General features: G+C 57.4%; 1 protein-coding gene across 5 annotated transcripts in view; it reads right to left on the minus strand.

The window, feature by feature from the left end:
- Positions 1 to 12,810, minus strand: part of SYNGAP1 (synaptic Ras GTPase activating protein 1) — a 50,999-nt gene extending 38,189 nt beyond the window's left edge. For 3 of the 5 annotated variants that reach the window (XR_509781.4, XM_005313176.5, XM_024113405.3), the window contains exons 1-3: positions 12,160 to 12,809; positions 3,667 to 3,788; positions 2,992 to 3,091 (exon numbers count right to left, since the gene is read on the minus strand). Coding sequence is in view for 4 of the 5 variants with exons in the window: in XM_005313176.5 (XP_005313233.2) it covers positions 2,992 to 3,091; positions 3,667 to 3,788; positions 12,160 to 12,181 (244 nt within the window). In the remaining variant the exon portion in view is untranslated. Of the gene's footprint in view, positions 1 to 2,991; positions 3,092 to 3,666; positions 3,789 to 12,159 lie in introns of all 5 variants that reach the window. The other 2 variants (XM_042845855.2, XM_005313172.5) reach the window with 1 other exon arrangement.
- Between the last annotated feature and the right edge of the window lie 6,511 nt (positions 12,811 to 19,321).

Here is a 19,321-nt window from a genome sequence, read left to right on the forward strand (position 1 = left end):
ACTTTGCTGCATGGTGCCGAGGAGCTCAGCAGGCAGCACCGGGCTGCAGAGAGTGCAATAGGGGGTGCTATGCTGCGTGGTGCCCAGAGGCTCAGCAGGTGGTACCAGGCTGTGGGGCGCAGGGGGGCTCAGCAGGGGGCACCAGGCTGCATGGCGCTGAGGGGCTCAGCGGGGGCGCCAGGTGTGGGGCATCAGGGGAGCTCAGTAGGGGGGCACCAGGCTGTGTGGCACCGAAGGGGCTCAGCAGGGGGTGCCAGGCTGCAGAGAGTGAGTGCAATAGGTGGTGCTGTGCTGCGGGGCACCGGGGGCTCAGCAGGGGGCGCTGGGGTGCAGGGGGCTCAACAGGGGGTGCCGGGCTGTGGGGCACCAGGAGGGGCTCAGCAGGGGGCGCTGGGCTGCACAGCGCCGGGTGGGAGGCTCACCGGGGGACGCCGGGCTGCAGGGCACAGGATGGGTGCTGGGGTTGTTTCATCCCCACGGCAGCGAGGCTGCGTCACCTCCCTTCATCTCTCCTTGGGGTTTCCATGGAAACCTTTTAAGCCAACTTCTCAGGGAGACAAATTTCTTTTTTTAAATGCTGAGAGGAAAGGGGGAGGGGGTATGTTAGTGCATGCGGGACTCTGGGGGGGCCCAAGCCTGAGGAGGGGAGGGGGGAGCTGAGGAGTCAGGGGGGCAGACACAGGACACCAGCCTGACTCCTCCACATTCCCTCCCCCCTCACGCTGCTCTGAAGGGCTGTGGGGTCTAGTGGGTTAGAACCGGGGTGGGGGGCCCACTGGGAGCCAGGACTCCTGGGTTCTCTCCCCGGCTCTAGGAGGGGAGTGGGGGCTAGTGGATTAGAGCAGGGGGGCAGAGAGCCAGGACTCCTGGGTTCTATCCCTGGTTCTGGGAATGAACCCTGCAGCTGGGTGCCTGCCGGCGCCACCTGGGGGCAGGGAATCTCACAGCGCTGCAGGCCAGGATTTCTGCCAGAGGGGTTCCCCTAGCAACTGTAGCCAAGCACCCATGCGTGGCTGCAACTCAGTTGAGCTGCTTATTATGGGATGGTTCTTCTTGCCTCCTTGGCACGGCACCAGACAGCATTTGTGGGGGGACACACACTGGAATGTAGCAGGCTGCAGAAACTGGGAGTGGAGACCCCAATCCCTCCATACCAGCCAGCATCCCCCTCCATAATCCTCCCCACACAGACACCTCCCATTTCCTCCTTCCCCATACAGAGACATCCCAACCCACCCCACACCAGCCAATCTCACCCTCCCAAATCCCCCATGCCATGAGTCCCCCATCCCCCACAACCTGGCCAGCACCCCTTCCCCCATACAGAGACTCCCCCCACTCCATCCCACACCAGTCACCACCTCCTCCCCAATACCCTCATACAAAGACCCCCCAATCCTCCCCACAGCCAATGCCACCCAGCACCCCCTTCCCCCATACAGAGCTCCCCCTCTCCAACCCCACCCTATCTTCCCCTACAGGCAGGGAGTTTAGGATGGGTACACATAGCCTGCAGCATGGGAAATGCAGGGACAATTTTTCTGGGGGAAGCAATAAGGCCCAGTGGAACATACCCTGGGGGCAAAGGAGGGGTGGGTTCACCCAGAAGGAGCACTGGGTTAAAGTGAGTACAGAGGGGACAGACCTAACCCCCCCATCCACCCCCCCACAGCTGCCCCATCTCAAAGCTGTCTTGTTCTGAGAGCAGGAGCTCCACCCAGTGGGGACCGGGAGATGCTGCATATTCAACTTGCCCCTGCCCTTACTGTGTAAAGAGGGACCCAGTGCACCTGACCTCATGCCCCTCCCCAGAATCCAGGAGTGTCTCATTACAAGATCTGCTTGGATCAGCTGCTGTGGAGTGTTTGAATTACTTACCAAGGATCTGCTGGTAGATCTTCTAGTGAATTCCCTCCCCCGTCCCATTGGTTTAATCACAGGACCGTGGAGATATGTTTCACTGAGATTCCCTGGGGTCGGGTGCTACGGTTCATGTTTCACAATGGGATGTTCAGGTACTATGGGCCTGCTTCACGTTAGGATCTACAGAGAATTACTGTTCTCTTATGGATCTGTTGGGCTCAACAGTGGTCAGAGCACATCACGGTGGGATCAAGTAGAGCCATGTGTCTGTGTGATCTTGAGGTCATTAGGTGCCACAGGCACGTGTCTCTGAATCTAATGGGCACCAGGTGCAGAGGGGAGAGTGTCTTTCGGATCACATGCCACAGAGCATGTTGGTTGTGGGATCTAGTGGGGCTCATGAGGGAAGTCTCTGTTGATCTTGTGGGGACAGGGGACTGCGAGGCACGTGTACCTGTAAGATCTCAGGGGATCAGGCATGGAGGGGAGGTGTCACTTGGGAACTGGGCACTGCAAGGTGAATATTTCTGTGGGATCTAGGTGATGTTTGCTGTAGAATCTATTGGGAGCAGACACCTGGGGTGCATGTCTCTGTGGGATTTACTGGGAATCAGGCACCACAGAGCAGGTTGGTGGTGAGATCTAGTTGGATCATGAGGCAAGTATATGTGGGATCTATTTGTGGAACATGTGTCTGGGGGATTGGTTGGATTGGGCATATATTTCTGTATTTGCATGGGGAATGGGTGCTGGGGTGCGAGGAGTAGTGACCGCAGACCATGCACATCTGTGGGAGCTACTTGGAATTGGGTGCCATGGGGCACACGTGTCCCTGCAGGATCAAGTGGGTTCATCCCTGTAGGGTGCTGGCTGGCCATGCCCTACTGTAGCCTGTCCCAGTCCCCACTCACCCCACGCCACACCCCCGACTTCTTCACCTCATGCAGTGCCGCAACCCCCACTTCTCCACCCAGTGGCCCCCCCAAGTCCTCACCCCATGCTGCAACTACCAGTTCTCTACCCCGTGCCCCCCCGAGTCCTCACCCCACGCTGTGACCCCCACTTCTCCACCCCGTGCCCCCCACAGTGCAGCGCCCCCACCCTCCAGTCCTTGCCCCCCTGCCGTACCGTGCTCGGGCCGCCCCTCCACAGGGACGCTGACCGTGCGGCGCAGCAGCTTGGTCCGGCAGGGTTCGCTTCGCCGTTCCCTCATCAGCAACGGGTGGATCTGGAGATGGGGGAGGGGAGAGACGGGGGTTAGTGTTGCATGGGGGCACCCCCTCTTTAACTTCCAACACCCCATCCCTCAGGTCCCTGCCTCCCCCATTGCCCCCCAGTTGCCTGTGTCAGGGAAGGAGTGCACAGAGCGACAATCCTCAACCCTTGAGGCTGTCCCAGGTGTGGCTTTATCCTGGGGGGGGGACCCAGCCGGGGATGGTACAGCATTATCCCAGGGGACCAAGAGGGAGCAGGCTGCACAGCACCCCAGCACCAGGACTGCAGCCTCCCCCCCAAGACGGGTTCAGAAGAAGCCCTGCCCCAAGCTCAGGGGCAGGGGACACTGCGTCATATTCTAGGGAGACCTCTCAGCTGGGGCAGGTCTGGGGCCAGGAGGGAAGTGAGAGCTCTGGGTGAGGGGAAGGGTCGCTCTGTGCTTGAGAGACAGGGGAGGGGGTGCTCCAGGAGGGGAGGGCAGGGGGGAGGGGATCTCTGCTCTCGGTGGGTGGGGGGTCCCTCTGGGGTCCCCGCAAGCTCCATGCTCTCCCTCAGCTGTATGTCCTGCCCCATCCCTGTGTGTCTCACCTCGTCCTCGTCTAGCATAAGCAGCTGGTTTCCAGAGATGATGCAGAATCGTGGATTCCAGGCTGGGCGTTCATAGGGAGAGTGCATATAGGGCATGCGGTGCATGGGGGCTCCTCGCACATCTGGGAAGGGGGAGAGGGGGTTAGAGATGATGCAATAGGGAGTGGTGTCTTCCCGGGCAGACAGAACCCTCCTTCCCTCCCCACACATGCCCCTCCCTCATCGCAAGCACCTCTCCATCCATCTCATCCCAAGCACACCCATCCCACACCACTCCCACCCTCCTCACCCATGGGCATGCTTCCATCCACACCCCGCCCCCCAAGCATATCCCTCTATCCATCCCTCTCACATCTCTCTCTCATTACCACGCTCCCCACTACCACTGTGGGGCATCAGGGACAGAACTGACCCACTGGGCCAAGGTGAGGAATGACCAGGTCACAGTCGCACTCATGGCTGGGCTCCGCTCCCCTCCTGTACCCCACTTCCAGCCCAGCCCAGCGGGACCAGACCTCAGAGCTCTGTCTAACCCGGTCTTCTCCACCTCTTCACTCCCAGCCCAGTGTCCCGATTTCTCCCATTAGCCCGAGTCTAGCCACGCCCAGTCCCATTGCAGCTGGTGCCATAGCCCCAGGGAGGACTGTCCTAGGATAACCTCATGATAGGAGACGTTCTCTCCCAGTCCCCAGTCATTGGGGTCAGCTCACGCTCTGAAGCAGCAGGGTTTTGACACCCCGATCCCGTTTCAATAACTCTGCCCATGGAACCAACAGTCCACACAGGAAGATGCTGAAGACCCCAGAACAGCACCTAGAACAGTGGTTCTCAAACTTTTGTACTGGTGACCCCTTTCACATAGCAAGCCTCTGTGTGTGACCCCCCCTTATAAATTAAAAACACCTTTTTACATATTTAACACCATTATAAATGCTGGAGGCAAAGCGGGGTTTGGGGTGGAGGCTGGCAGCTCATGACACCCCCCCCCATGTGACCCACTGAGGGGTCCAGATCCCCAGTTTGAGAACCCCTGACTTAGAACTTTGATATACCCTTCTCCAGGAAGGAGAAACCATAGATCATCCCCAAGCCAGATTACACCTCCCCCGGCTCCTGGCACAGAAAGTTCACCCCAGGCTAACTCTCCCACTCAACTCTTGCCAAGGGCTGGATCACTAGCCACAAACTGATTCAAAGGCAGAGAGTCCAGAAAGGACCAGCCAGTCATGTAGTTTGACCTCCTGTCAAGCACAGCCAGAGAACAACACTCCGGCACACCTGTACTGACCCCAAGAACCTGAGTCTGGCTACAGCATCTCCCAGAGAGGATTGGATGCCCTCAGGAGACAGAGAGCCCATCCCCTCCCTTGTGTTAATCCCCCCCTGTTAAACAAACTGAGCCTTAATTCCAACTGGAATTTATCTGGCTTCAGCTTCCAGCCAGTGGTGGTTCTTCTCCCTTTCTCTGCTAGGTTAAAGAGTCCAGGTATTTTCGCCACGTGAGGGCCCTTACACCCTGCAATCAAGTCACCTCTCAGTCGCCTTCCTTTGATCAGCTGAAGAGATAATGCCTGGTTAGCTGCTTGCTCGCCATCAGCGTCAGGCATGGTCTCCAGCCTTACAGATCTGTTCTGCGGCCTCTCCCATTCTTTCACAACCTTTTAAAGCATGCGGGCACTACAACTGGCTGCAGTGTTCATCATCCGTCTCTTCAGTGCTGTCCGCAGAGGTAAGGTCACCTCCCCACTTCCTTGTTTAGACAGGCAAGGATCATGCCACAGGCTCATTCTGGGAGCTCATGTGGAGACTGGGTCTTAATATTGTCAATGCCAGGGGTTCAGAATCCACATGCCAGGCCCCCCAAGTCATCCCATTGAGTTAATATACCTAGCTTTATACATTTGGGGGTCTGATGTAGTTACATCCCATTTCTGAGCCTGTGGGGTGATGGCTCTGAGCTGATGGCTCAGAATCTGGTTTTATTTGTATTCAGCACAAGCCAGTTCTCTCCCATAACCCCATGACTGCAGGCTACGTCTTGGCTTAGGCCAGGTCTACACTTAGACGGTTTCCCGCTTTACCTCCACCAGTGCTGCGCCTCTGGCTCAGCAAGCGAAATGCACGGCACTGGTGTAAAGTACTTTACCCTGGGAGAACCAAGCCTACACCAGGGCTTTTGCCAGCATACCAATGTCAGCCAAAAATCCTCCTCCCCAATGCACAGAGCCAGGCCAGCAAAGCTGGAAGCACAGGTCAGGCCATGGACTGTCTGGATGATGTGTCCATACAGCACCAGGCACACGAGGGTGCTGGTCCTGGCTGGGGCTCTGGGGTACTGTGTGTGTTATGGTAGCAAGCAGCAGCTGCGTGGGAAGCCCCATAACCCAAAGCTGGGGGGTGGTGGCTCTAGGGTGACCAGATGTCCCGATTTTATAGGGACAGTCCTGATTTTTGGGTCTTTTTCTTATATAGGCTCCTATTACCCCCCATCCCGATTTTTCACACTTGCTGTCTGGTCACCCTCGGTGGCTCACACCAGTGGGAAGCAGAGGAACCATCCCAAGCCCCAGGGGAAGCAAACGGAGCCAGGGGACTCTAGCACCACAAGCAGCATATAACCCTCCTGCCCCTCCGCAGGGGGCTGCCCCCATCCCAGCACAGACTGGGGGCGGGGTCTGGAGTCATGGCCTGCCCAAAATCACTCACAGGTGGGGTGGTGTTTGCAGGGCGAGAAGCAAAGGTCTTTTGCAGTACCGTGCTGCCACCCAGTGGACATAGTTGGACATAGCAGGCTACTGAGCTCACCTTTCTGCAGCCCTTTCCCTCCAAATACACACACAGGAGTGCCCACACTTGCTAAGAAACTCAGCCTTGTGCCTGCCCCAGCATCGCACGGGGCAGGGGGGCTCCCCCTGAAAACAGCACATAGCCTATGGGAAGGGACACCACGAGTCCTGACTCCTCCCCACACACCACTCTATCCCTGGCTAGAACCCAGGAGTCCTGGCTCCCAACCCCCGCTGCTCTAACCACCAGAACCCATGTCCCCCCACCCCCCCACCCATGCAGCTGGGGAGAGGACCCATGAGTCCTGGCTCCCAACTTTCTGCTGCTATCTTGGCAAAGCAGCTGCCACATCCTCCTCTGCAGCTGGTCACATAGAGGCTAATAACCTACTACTGCTTCCAATTAATCCTTTAGCAACTTGGGAGAGGTCTGTGCTGCAGAGCTAGAAGATTCTGGGGTCAGATCCTGTTGGTGGCTCATGCAGGGTGGGATGGGAAGGGGGAATAGTGCGCAAAGACATCATTCCAGACCATGTCAAAATCATAACACATTTGTACAGGGGGACCAAGAGAAGGCTGCATGGGATACCTGAATCCTGGAAGTCCCCCCCACTCCCAGTACTGGACTTTGCAACCTGAACACTCCTTTTACCAAGGCAGATAGGGGGCTGGAGGAAAGAGCATGTGGGGATGGATGGAAGGGTAAGTGTGGGGATGGACAGATGGCTAGAGGTGTGGAGGCAGAGAAGTATGCCTGGGGAAGGATGGAGGGAAAGAAGCTTGTGCAGGGACAGAGGGCTGGGTCCAGGGAGGGTTGGGAACAAATGGGTGCATGAGGAGGGATGGAGGGTGGGAGACAATCAAGATCCTGCCCAAGTCAGCATGAGGAGGTTGCAATAACTACTATCCCCGCACTGACCCCGTAGTGCAGGAGTGCCCAGGTGTGCTCACACTCCAATTCCTGCCTTCATGTGTCTGGGATTGCTCATGTTTTGATTAAGGTACACTGTGGGTAGGGTGACCAGATAGCAAATGTGAAAAATCGGGACGGGGGTGGGGGGTAATAGGAGCCTATATAAGAAAAAGACCCCAAAATTGGGTCTGTCCCTATAAAATCGGGACATCTGGTCACCCTAACTGTGGGACACTCAGTGGCAGCAGGCTAAGGGCTGGGAGTGGGGCCAGGGGGTGTCCAGAGGGCAGAGGAATCCAGCCCTAGGTCAGAGGCCAGGCCTCAATTTCCTGAGAGCCTGCTCTTCCCAGGCCCTAGGGGGGAGGGGATTAGATGCCCAGCCATGGGGCAGGGCCAGACCAAGCCATTCTCCTCTTAGTCACCAGCTTAAAGCCACCCCTGGGCAGCAGGGCCCCACTCCTTAGTGCTTGGTGGGGCTCGGCTCTGGCTGCCATGGCAGGTTCAGCCCTGCTTTGCTCTCATGGCAGGCTCAGTGGAGCGCCCAGGACAGCCTGGGGCATAGCTAGAACTGCCCCATGACCCCAGCCCCCAACCAGCTGGAAGATGGTCGCGCTGTGTGGGGCTGTCAGGCTGCAGAGAGATACAGAGAGTGCTGAATCCATATGATTCCACACAAAGCTGGATATTAGTGATATGCAAATTATATGCAAATATGCAAATACATAATGCTTCCTTGCTTCAACTGACCTGCCTGCAAAAATGCAAATGAGCTCACCACATAATTTGCATAGAATAGCCAAGTAGCCCAAGGACCTAGCCACTCCTAAAAGCTGGTGTCCTTGTTAGCTCCTGGGCACTCCTCCACACTGGGGGGGGGGGGGGGGGGGGGAAGAGTCTCACTCAGCACTGGGCCCCCCAGGCCCACATCTCCTGCTCCATCCCCTCAGAATCCCAGCACAGCCCTCTCCCCCTCCCAGCCCTGGCATCGCAGTGTGGGCTGACTGTCCCATCAGATCTGAGTGTGCCTGGAGATCCGTGCTGGGAAGTGACAGCCCAGGGAGCATGTGGGAGGGGGGAGCCTGGCAGAGAGAGAGATAGAAGAGACACCCCTCCCCCTCAAAGATACAGATATGGGCCCTTCCCCTGCCCATCCCCAGACTTAACTGGGGAGAGGATGCCCTACCCCTAAATGGGGAGGGGCCCAGAGTGCCCCCCCAGCACCACCTGCAGCTCACGACACTGCCACGCTCTGGGGATTCAATTCATGCCAGTCCCCCCGCCCAGGATGAGGGGGGAGGAGGGAGCATCCTCCAATGGGGTTACCTAGCAACCGCATCCCACCACCTCCACACATTGAGTGCAGGGAAGAGACTGTGGGGGGTATTTCATCCCAGCATCCCCCAAAGCAGGGGTGAGCCCCCAGCTATTCCAACCCTGGCCTTCCCAGCAGGGGGCATGGTGGGGAGTAGGGCAGGGTGCTGGCAGGGGGGAGCTCCTGGCTATTCCAGCTCCAGCCTCCCCCAGTAAGGGGCACAGTGGGGAGTAGGGCTGGGCACTGGCTGGGGAGGGGGAGCTCCCAGCTACTCCAGCCCCAGACTCTCCCAGCAGGGGGTGCTGTGGAGAGTGGGGCAGGGCACTGGCTGGGGCAGGGGGGAGCTCCTGGCTATTCCAGTTCCAGCCTCCCCCAGTAGGGGGCACAGTGGGGAGTAGGGCTGGGCACTGGCTGGGGAGGGGGAGCTCCCAGCTACTCCAGCCCCAGCCTCTCCCAGCAGGGGGCACTGTGGGGAGCAGGTACGGCGGGGCTGGCACCAGTGAGGGGGGTGCTCGTTTTGTGTTTAAAGGCCCTGCTAATCACTGAGCAGAGTGCTATGTTTATTCCCGCATTCATATTTCTATTTTGGAGCTATAATGAATTATGAGGCAGTTGGGATGGGAGTCTCCAACTCCGACCAGGGTGTCCCCATTCCTCAGCACAGCGCACACACACACCCCATGTTCTCCTCACCTTTTCCCCAGCCCAGTGCCCCCTGACCTGACCCTGCAGCACAGCACCCCCTGGCACTGCACTGGGGCCAGCACTGACAGAGGGGAGATTGTCCCCTACTCCATTCCTGCAGCACTAGTCATGCTAGCCATGGTGGGCTAATCCTAGCCCTGCCTGGGGTCTCACCTCCCCCCCCCGCACTTGGGGGCCAGACACTGGGGCACCACTTTGGTGAGGGTTACGTGTACCTTGGGCACAATAGGGAGAAGTGTTGGGCCATGGGGATCAGACAGAGGATGCGACACTCCCTCGGGCCCAGAGCCCAAGGACATGGGGACAGGAGGAGGGTGTTCGGACCCAGGTGTCCGGACAGCAGGAGTTTTAGGAGCCAGGTGTCAGGGTGCAGAGGGGTTCTGGTGGAACATCTGGACCATACATGTGACGGCACGAGTGGCATGCAAATCCCACCCCCCTGGTGCTTTCTGGGCCAGCTGGGAAAGTGGGTCACACGGGTCTCCTGGGGATTTGCACCAGCCTCACATCAAGGGCCAGAGCCCCCTAAATGGGGCCAATGCCCCGTACCTCAGAGTGGGCCCTGACCGTGAGCAGGGGCACACTCCAGCAGGCCGTGGGCTGGGAACAAGTGTGGGGGAGGAGATGAGCTGCACAGAGCAACCCCCAGGGCCCTCCCTGGATGCTAGGGTCCCAGCAACCAATCTGGATCCAGCCCTAAGAACCCACCAGCCAACACAGACAGCACTTCCCAACCCTGGCTACAGGCACCATGTGCTGTTCCCACAGCCATCACAGGTCCCCTCCCCCTCCTGCCCCCCACAGGCCTGGGAAGTGCACCCACTACCCTCTACTGCTCCCCAAACCCCTAGCTACCCCTACTGCACCCACAGGCCTGGGCAAGGAGCCCCACTACCCCCGAACCCTTAGCTACCCCTATGGCTCCCACAGACCTGGGCAGTGTACCCACTACCCTCTACAGCCCCCCACCCCCCTTGCTGCCCCTACTGCCCCACAGGTAGTGGGCTCCTTGCCCAGGCCCTTTACTGCCCCCTGATCCCCTTGCTACCCTATTGCCCCCATAGATCTAGACAGTGCACCCACTATCCTCTACTGCCCCCAGACCCCCTTGTTCCCCTCACAGCCCTGAACAATGCCCCCCCACCCACAGCCCTTGGGCAGTGACCCCCCTGCTACCCTCTACTACCCCCTGACACAGCAGACAACAAGCAAGCTCTCCAGATAACCCCAGCACCTCCTCTGTCTCCCCCCACCCCCAGCTGCTCCCAGGTGTATCAACCCCAAGGTCCACCAGGTAACCCCCCCACACTCTTCCCTCAGAGTCCCCCTGCCCTCTTAATACCTGCCCTGGGCTACCCCCCACTCCACTTCCAATCCCAGACATTCCCTCTCACGGCTTCTTCAGACCCCACAGGCCCTGAGCAGCCTCCCCATACATTCCCCTCCCCAACCCCACTGACCCCTGGGGTAAGCCCACCCACCCAACCACCCTGCAGCCACACCAACCTCTGGGAAACCGCCCCACACACACATCCCCCTCCCCAACCAAGTCTGACCCTCATACCCCCCAGGCCAGATGATCTCTCCAAGCCCCAAATGACTTCACTGTGAACCCTTCACCATTGTCTCCCCAGAGAACACCCTCATGTTCCCCACCACTTCCCACCCTCCCCCAACCCCAGAGCCAACTTCCTTTTGCCCTTCCCCACAGACTCCATGAATCCCAGACCCCACAGGTCCCAGGGTACCATCCAGTCTCCCCCACCTCCTGCCACCAACACTGCCATACCCTGTCACCCCCCTGACTTCACTGAGCCCAGAGCACACCCCAATGCTGCCACCTCCTGCCCTAGACAACTGAACCCCAGACTTCACAGGCCCCAGGATACCATCCAGTGCCTCCCATCTCGCCTCCAACTCCCCACTGCCCCACAGGTCCTAGGGCAACCACCAGTGCTCTGTCCTGCCTCCCCACCGACCATGGGGCAGCCCCTTCAGGAGAACCCTTCACTCTCTTGGATGGCCCCTCAAGCATACCCCCTGCCACCCCAAGATGAGCTGGCATCCCTCACTGTTTCCCCAGGCCCCATGTGACCCCTTCATCCCTCATGCTGCATCCAGATGTTCCCCCCCACCCAGTCCTGAGCCCACAAGTCCTAGGTGACCTCCCCCCCAACCAAAGAGCCATCCCCAGTCCTGAGCCTGCAGGCCCTGCATGAACCTCCCGACCCAGTGCTCCCTAGAGCCACAGGCCTCAGATGAGTCCCTTTTATGCCTTTGTTACCTCCCCCAGGCAAACCCCATTCTCCCCCATTGCTCAAACCCCAAAGACCCCAGGACTCCATACACACAATCATCCCCTTCTGCCCCCACAGGCCCCAGTCACCTCCCAGTGCCCCCCACCTGCCCCAGGTGAACCAGAGTCTCCTCCCAGCCAGATGGACACCCCACATCTCCAGCAGAACCCTGACTCTCCAGCCTGCCCCAGGTGACCCCTCCCATTCCTGCCCAAGTTCCAGTGCCCTGTGTTCCAGATATGGTGCCCCACTCCCTCCTTAACCCTGCCTGCCCTGCTCCAGGTGAACCCCTTTTTCCTCTCTGACCCCACAGCCCTCCCCTGCCCCACTCCCAAGCCCAGACCCTGGAAGAACCCTTCAGTGCCCTCCCACCTCCCCTAGGTGAGCCTGCCTGTTCCCCCAGGCCCCCTCAGACTCCAGAACCCATAGGCCCCAGCTGTGCCCCCGCTCAACCCCAGCTGAACCCACCCCATCCTTTACCTCGAAAGGGGACATAGGACATGGTTCCTTCAGCCGCTCGCTAGTCCCTGGCGCTTGTCATGGACGAGTCGAGGGTGGGGGGAGAGAAGCCAACCCAGGAGAAAGTGGTGTGGGGGGAATCCCCAGAGTGGGGAGGAGAAGGAGGGAAAAGGGGTGGGGGGACAAGGACCTCAGAGTGATCCAGGGAAGAGGACTTAAGAGGAACCAGGAGAGCAGGGGTGGTGGGGGATCCGGGAGACAGGGGTGCAGGGGGTGCCAGGGGAGGGGGTGTCAGGGGGAACAGGGGGTCGGGGTGCCAGGGGACTAGGGATAGCAGGGTGAAAGGGGATCGGGGGTGCCAGACGACTAGGAAGAGTGGGGTGCAAGGGGGTCGGGGGAACAGGGGGTTGGGTGACTGGGGAGAGCGGGGTGCAAGGGGGTCGGGGGAACAGGGGGTCAGGAGAGTGGGGTGCAAGGGGGTTGGGGGACGGCAGAAGCAGCCGGGGCGGTGCTGGATGCAGTAGGAGCGGCCAGGCCTGCGGGGGGGCCGCCTCCCACCCACGCTGCCTGGCTGGGCCCCGCCGGGCCCCCGCAGCCGAGCTCCCCCTCCCCCGCTCGCCGCCGCCGAAGGATGCTGCTGTCGCGGATGCTGGTGCTGAAGCCGCGGCCGCTCCAGCCTCTCACACGGGCCCCGCGCGCTGCCCACTCTTAAAGGCGGCCGCGCGGCAGCTGCAGTGGGGGTGGGCGCCGCGTGCGGCCGACAGAAAAGGGGGCTGTCGCGTCCCCTTTAAACATCGCTCCCCCCACTCCTGCCCCCAAAGCTGCCAACCAGCTCTATGGCCCCTGCCCCCCCCACTCCCCAAACCCGACATCCAGCTCTATGGCCCCTTCCCCCCCCCCGAGACTCCTGCCCCCACGAGCCCCCTGCTCCCCAAACCCTGCCCCCCAGAGCCGCCATCCAGCTCTATGGCCCCTGCCCCCCCCCCCCACTCCCCAAACCCGACATCCAGCTCTATGGCCCCTTCCCCCCCCCGAGACTCCTGCCCCCACGAGCCCCCTGCTCCCCAAACCCTGCCCCCCAGAGCCGCCATCCAGCTCTATGGCCCCTGCCCCCCCCACTCCCCAAACCCGCCATCCAGCTCTATGGCCCCTGCCCCCCCCCACTCCCCAAACCCGACATCCAGGTCTATGGCCCCTTCCCCCCCCGAGACTCCTGCCCCCACGAGCCCCCTGCTCCCCAAACCCTGCCCCCAGAGCCGCCATCCAGCTCTATGGCTTGCCCCCCACCTGAGCCCCCTGCTCCCATCCAGCTCTATTGACTCCGCCTGCCCCTGAGCCCCCTGCCTCCATCCAGCTCTATGACCACTGCCCCAAAAGCCCCCTGCCCCTATCCAGCTCTATGGCCCCTGCCCCAAAAGCCCCCATCCAGATCTATGGGCTCCCCCCCAAGACCCCTGCCCCCCAGAGCCCCCAAATCCACAAAGCCGCCATCCAGCTCTATGGCCCCGGCACCCCCGAACCTCCTACCCTCCAAAGTCCCCATCCAGCTCTATGGCCTCTGCCTGCCCTCGAGCCCCCCGCCCCCATCCAATTCTATGGCCTTCCCCCCCCCCCCGAGACTCCTGCCCCCACGAGCCCCCTGCTCCCCAAACCCTGCCCCCCAGAGCCCCCATCCAGCTCTATGGCCACTGTCCCCCAGAACCCCCCGCCCCCATTGAGATCTGTGGCACCTGTCCCCAGTCTAGATCTATGCCCCCCCCCGGAACACCTGACCCCCACCATCCAGATCTATGGTTCCTGCCCGCTCTCCAGATCTATGGCTCTGGTCTTCCCCCTAGTGCCTCTTGCCCTTCTACCAAATCCAGCCCTGCTCCCAAGTACTCTGTGAGTATTGTTCCCTCTGCCCACCCCACACCAAACCCTGGCCCCTGGTACTGTGCCAAGCCATCCCCACGTCCCCATGTCTGCTGTTCTGAGTAGAGTGCAGCTGCCTTTAATGGAGACACCAGGGTAGGGCAAGTGTGGCAGCAAGTACATGTGAGTGCAGGCTGAGGGTCAGTGTGCAGGGGACTTGTGCATGCAGGGTGAGTGAGTGCGCACAGAGCAACTGTGTATTCAGGAGGAGGCTGAGTGTGTGTGCAGGGTGAATGTGATTAGAGTGGGTGTGAGGGTACATGGATTAGTGTGCCTTGGGTAAGTGTGCATGCAGGCTGAGTGGGAGTGCACATGGGGGAGTGTGACTGCAGGATCTCAGTGCAGGGGACAAGCATGGAAGAGGGTAAGTGTGCACATGGTGAATGGGCCTGTGTGTGGAGCAAGTGTGAGTGTGCATGCAGAATGAGTGCAAATGTGGAGGGTGTGTCCCCCTTGGACAAACACACTCAGGGCTAGTGGGAGTGTGTGTGGGTTGAGAATGATTGTGTGCAAGTTTCCATTAAAAGTGAGTGCACAAATGAAGTGTGTGGAGCAAGTGTGCATGCAGGATGAGTGGGTGTATGAAGAGAGAGAGCAAGTGTGTATTTGGGGTGAGTGTGCATGCAGGGTGAGTGTGAAGGGGGCAAATGTTCTTGCAGGGCAAAAGTGAGTGTGCATCTTGGCTTCTCCCTGGGGGGCAGCTGAGCTTCCCCACCCCTGTGAGCTGAGGGGGTGTGACGCCACCCCTCAGTGTGTGGTTGTGTAACAGCCCCCTATTAGTGGGTCAGGAGAAGAACTGTCTCCCTAGGGGGGTGTTTCTAGGGCAGCTCCAGGCTCTTGCAGAGAGAGAGGGTGTGTGTGTGCGCATGCTGGTCTCTGAGTGGGTGCACTTGTATGTGTGCAGGGTAAGTGTGCACGTTTGTGAGCGCATGAGGTGGGGTAGATTATTGTGGAGGAGTTTGCTGTCTGCACAGAGCTGTCTGTGTCCAATACTGGCTTGGCGTGTGGGCACGTTTTAGGGATGTGCATACACAGGGCAGGATTGTGTGTTGGGGTGAAGTATGGTGCATTGGGCTGTGTGTGTTAGGAGATATTAGAGGAGCATATTTTGTGTTGGTGTGTTTGAGTGCATTGGGAGCATATTGCGTTGTGTGATAGGGGATTAGAGTGTGTTGCATATTATTTGTGTGTGTTAGGTCATATTCAGAGTAGTGGGATGTGTGTTAAGGAAGGTGCATTGGGGTGGGTATTGTGTCATATGTTAGGGGCACGGTGTGTATTCAGGGATGTGCATTGTGTGTTAGGCATTAGGGAAATGTTGTGGATTAAGAGAGACCCATCAAGAGAAATTTGGGACCCTGGCATATCATGTTCACTGGGGCCCCACCCTCACTGGGGCAATGCTCTGGAATTACTTGGTATGAAGCCAGTCAGGACTCTGGGGGAGCCTCCTCTCTCTAAGGTGCCACAAGTACTCCTGTTCCTCTCTCTGAGCATACCTTCAACGGGACTGCTATAGGTACCTGCATGGCCCCACAGTATGCCAACATTTTTATGGCTGACTTAGAATAACGCTTCCTCAGCTCTCGTCCCCTAACGCCCCTACTCTACTTGCGCTACATTGATGACATCTTCATCATCTGGACCCATGGAAAAGAAGCCCTTGAGGAATTCCACCAGGATTTCAACAATTTCCACCCCACCATCAACCTCAGCCTGGACCAGTCCACACAAGAGATCCACTTCCTGGACACTACAGTGCATATAAGCGATGGTCACATAAACACCACCCTATACCGGAAACCTACTGACCGTTATTCATAGATTCATAGATTCTGTCCTCCAAAGCAGTTGCAATCCCTCCCAGTTTGGTATCATCCGCAAACTTAATAAGCGTACTTTCTATGCCAATATCTACGTCGTTGATGAAGATATTGAACAGCGCCGGTCCCAAAACAGACCCCTGCGGTACCCCACTCGTTATGCCTTTCCAGCAGGATTGGGAACCATTAATAACAACTCTCTGAGTATGGTTATCCAGCCAGTTATGCACCCACCTTATAGTAGCCCCATCTAAATTGTATTTGCCTAGTTTATCGATAAGAATATCATGCGAGGACTGGAAGGGACCTCGAGAGGTCATCGAGTCCAGTCCCCTGCCCGCATGGCAGGACCAAATACCGTCTAGACCATCCCTGATAGACATTTATCTAACCTACTCTTAAATATCTCCAGAGATGGAGATTCCATAACCTCCCTAGGCAATTTATTCCAGTGTTTAACCACCCTGACAGTTAGGAACTTTTTCCTAATGTCCAACCTAGACCTCCCTTGCTGCAGTTTAAACCCATTGCTTCTGGTTCTATCCTTAGAGGATATACTTAGAGGTTATACTTACTTACATGCCTCCAGCTTTCATCCAGACCACATCACACAATCCATTGTCTACAGCCAAGCTCTAAGATACAACCGCATTTGCTCCAATCCCTCAGACAGAGACAAACACCAACAGGATCTCTACCAAGTGTTCTTAAAACTACAGTACCCACCTGGTGAAGTGAAGAAACAGATTGACAGAGCCAGAAGGGTACCCAGAAGTCACCTACTACAGGACAGGCCCAACAAAGAAAGTAACAGAACGTCACTAGCCGTCACCTACAGCCCGCAACTAAAACCTCTCCAGCGCATCATCAAGGATCTACAACCTATCCTGAAGGACGATCCCTCACTCTCACAGACCTTGGGAGATAGGCCAGTCCTCGCTTACAGACAACCCCCCCAACCTGAAGCAAATACTCACCAGCAACTACACACCACACAACAAAAACACTAACCCAGAAACCTATCCTTGCAACAAAGCCCGTTGCCAACTCCGTCTCCATATCTATTCAAGGGACACCATCATAGGAGCTAACCACATCAGCTACACCAGGGGTTCTCAAACTGGGGGTTGGGACCCCACAGGGGGTTGTGAGGTTATTACATGTGGGGTCACAAGCTGTCGGCCTCCACCCCAAACCCTGCTTTGCCTCCAGCATTTATGATGGTATTAAATATATTTAAAAGTGTTTTTAATTTATAAGGGGGGGGGTCGCACGCAGAGGCTTGCTATGTGAAAGGGGTCACCAGTACAAAAGTTTGAGAACCATTGAGCTACACCATCAGGGGCTCGTTCACCTGCACATCTACCAATGTGATATATGCCATCATGTGCCAGCAATGCCCCTCTGCCATGTACATTGGCCAAACCGGACAGTCTCTACGCAAAAGAATAAATGGACATAAATCAGACATCAAGAATTATAACATTCAAAAACCAGTAGGAGAACACTTCAATCTCCCTGGACACTCAATAACAGACTTAAAAGGGGCAATTCTTAAACAAAAAAACTTCAAATACAGACTCCAACAAGAAACCGCAGAACTGGAATTAATTTGCAAACTGGACGCCATCAAATTAAGCCTGAATAAAGACTGGGAGTGGATGGGTCACTAAAAAATGTAATTTTCTCCCTGCTGATACTCACACCTTCTTGTCAACTGTTGGAAATAGGCGACATCCGCCTTGATTGCATTGGCCTCGTTAGCACTACAAAAGTAATTTTCCTTCCCTTGATATTCACCCCCTTCTTGTCAACTGTTGAGAATAGGCCACTTCCACCTTAATTGAATTGGCCTCGTTAGCACTGACCCCCCACTTGGTAAGGCAACTCACATCTTTTCATGTGCTGTAATATTTATACTGCTTACTGTATTTTTCACTCCATGCATCTGATGAAGTGGGTTTTAGCCCATGAAAGCTTATGCCCAAATAAATTTGTTAGTCTCTAAGATGCCACAAGGACTCCTCGTTGTTTTCTCTGAGCATGTCTCCAGGGCAAGAAGCTTACACAGCTTTGACCTTCCTGGGTCTGACCTCAGAGCATTCAGCATCCCCTGCCCCTCCGTGCTCTTCCCACAGCGAGTCCACCCGGGCGGGGCTCTTGGGGGAGCCAGAGGGTCCTGCACCCCAGCTCCACAGTCAGCAGTGACTCTCAGCCATCCGGTAAAACAGAAGGTTTATTAGTCGACAGGATCACAGTGTAGAACAGAACTTGTCAGCAGAGAAATAAGTGACTTTCAGCCAAGTCCATCTTGGTGGGAGGGGAGCCCAGAGCCAGAGCTCTGGTCCTCCCGCTGCGCCCCAAGCCAGCCGAGACTGACTCACTTCCAGCTGCCTGGCCCCGCTCCTCCTCCGGCCTTTGTCTCGCATCCCCCTCTCCTGGGTCTCAGGTTACGAAGGGGTGGCCATAGCATCCATGCAGGAGCAACTGCTGCAAAAGTCACACAAGCTTATTCCCACCACCTAGACATAATAGACAGGGAAACTGAGGCACACACAGCATTCGTGCAAAACAGTAAGACTCACATAGGCTTACATACAACATAACAAGGGCGAATCTCCCCTATGTAACATCCCAGTTACAGATGGTTTTTTTTGGGTGGGCCTCTGAGCTCAGGCCCTGGTACAATTGTTCCTCCCCCAGCCCCTGTTTGGATGTGTCCTTTGGTGATTTAGGGGCACTAGGGTGTGTTGTGTACTAGGAGTGTCTGTGTTTGGATGGGTATGTTGCTAATGAGCCCTAGACTCATCCCCCTGCAGCAGCTCATTCTGGCCCTCACCCTGATGCTGGGGGCAGGCCGTGCCCGGACACAGGGGTTCCCGTTCCCATCCCAGCTCCAAGCAGCCTCTGGGGAGGGCAGACCCTGGGCACTGTTAACCACAAACCTGTGGGATGTGGCCTGGTGCCCCATAAGGAGATGCTATGGGGATGAGCTTACCCTGCCACAAGTCCTTCCCAAAATGTAACAGCTTGGACCCCTATCAAGGAGAGCTGGAGCACTGCAGGGGTGTGACTCTGGAGTGCTGAGGGGGTGGGGGTGCTAGATCTGGTGTGAGGGGCAGGGATCAGGACTTCCCAGGGGCTGGGGTGCTGGATGTGGTGTCAGGGGAAGTAGCATTATAGCAAGGGGATGGGGTCAGGAACCTGGAGACTGTCCCAGTTTGGTTTGGAGTGGGATCTAGTGGGATGGATAGAGTAGGGTGGGCTTGGATCCAGGACAAGTGGAACAGCAGCTGGACCTGGGTCACTGCTCTCTCTCCACTTAGCAATGGCCCAGCTGGGAGTTCCCTGATCACTTAAGCATCCAGCCCCTGGAACTGAGAGGAAAAACTATTGATTAGGGAATAGTGAGAGGGCTGCATGTCCGGATTGAGGGACACTGACAG

This window comes from Chrysemys picta, chromosome 12 (genome assembly GCF_011386835.1).
Source record: "Chrysemys picta bellii isolate R12L10 chromosome 12, ASM1138683v2, whole genome shotgun sequence".
NCBI lineage: Eukaryota > Metazoa > Chordata > Testudines > Emydidae > Chrysemys > Chrysemys picta.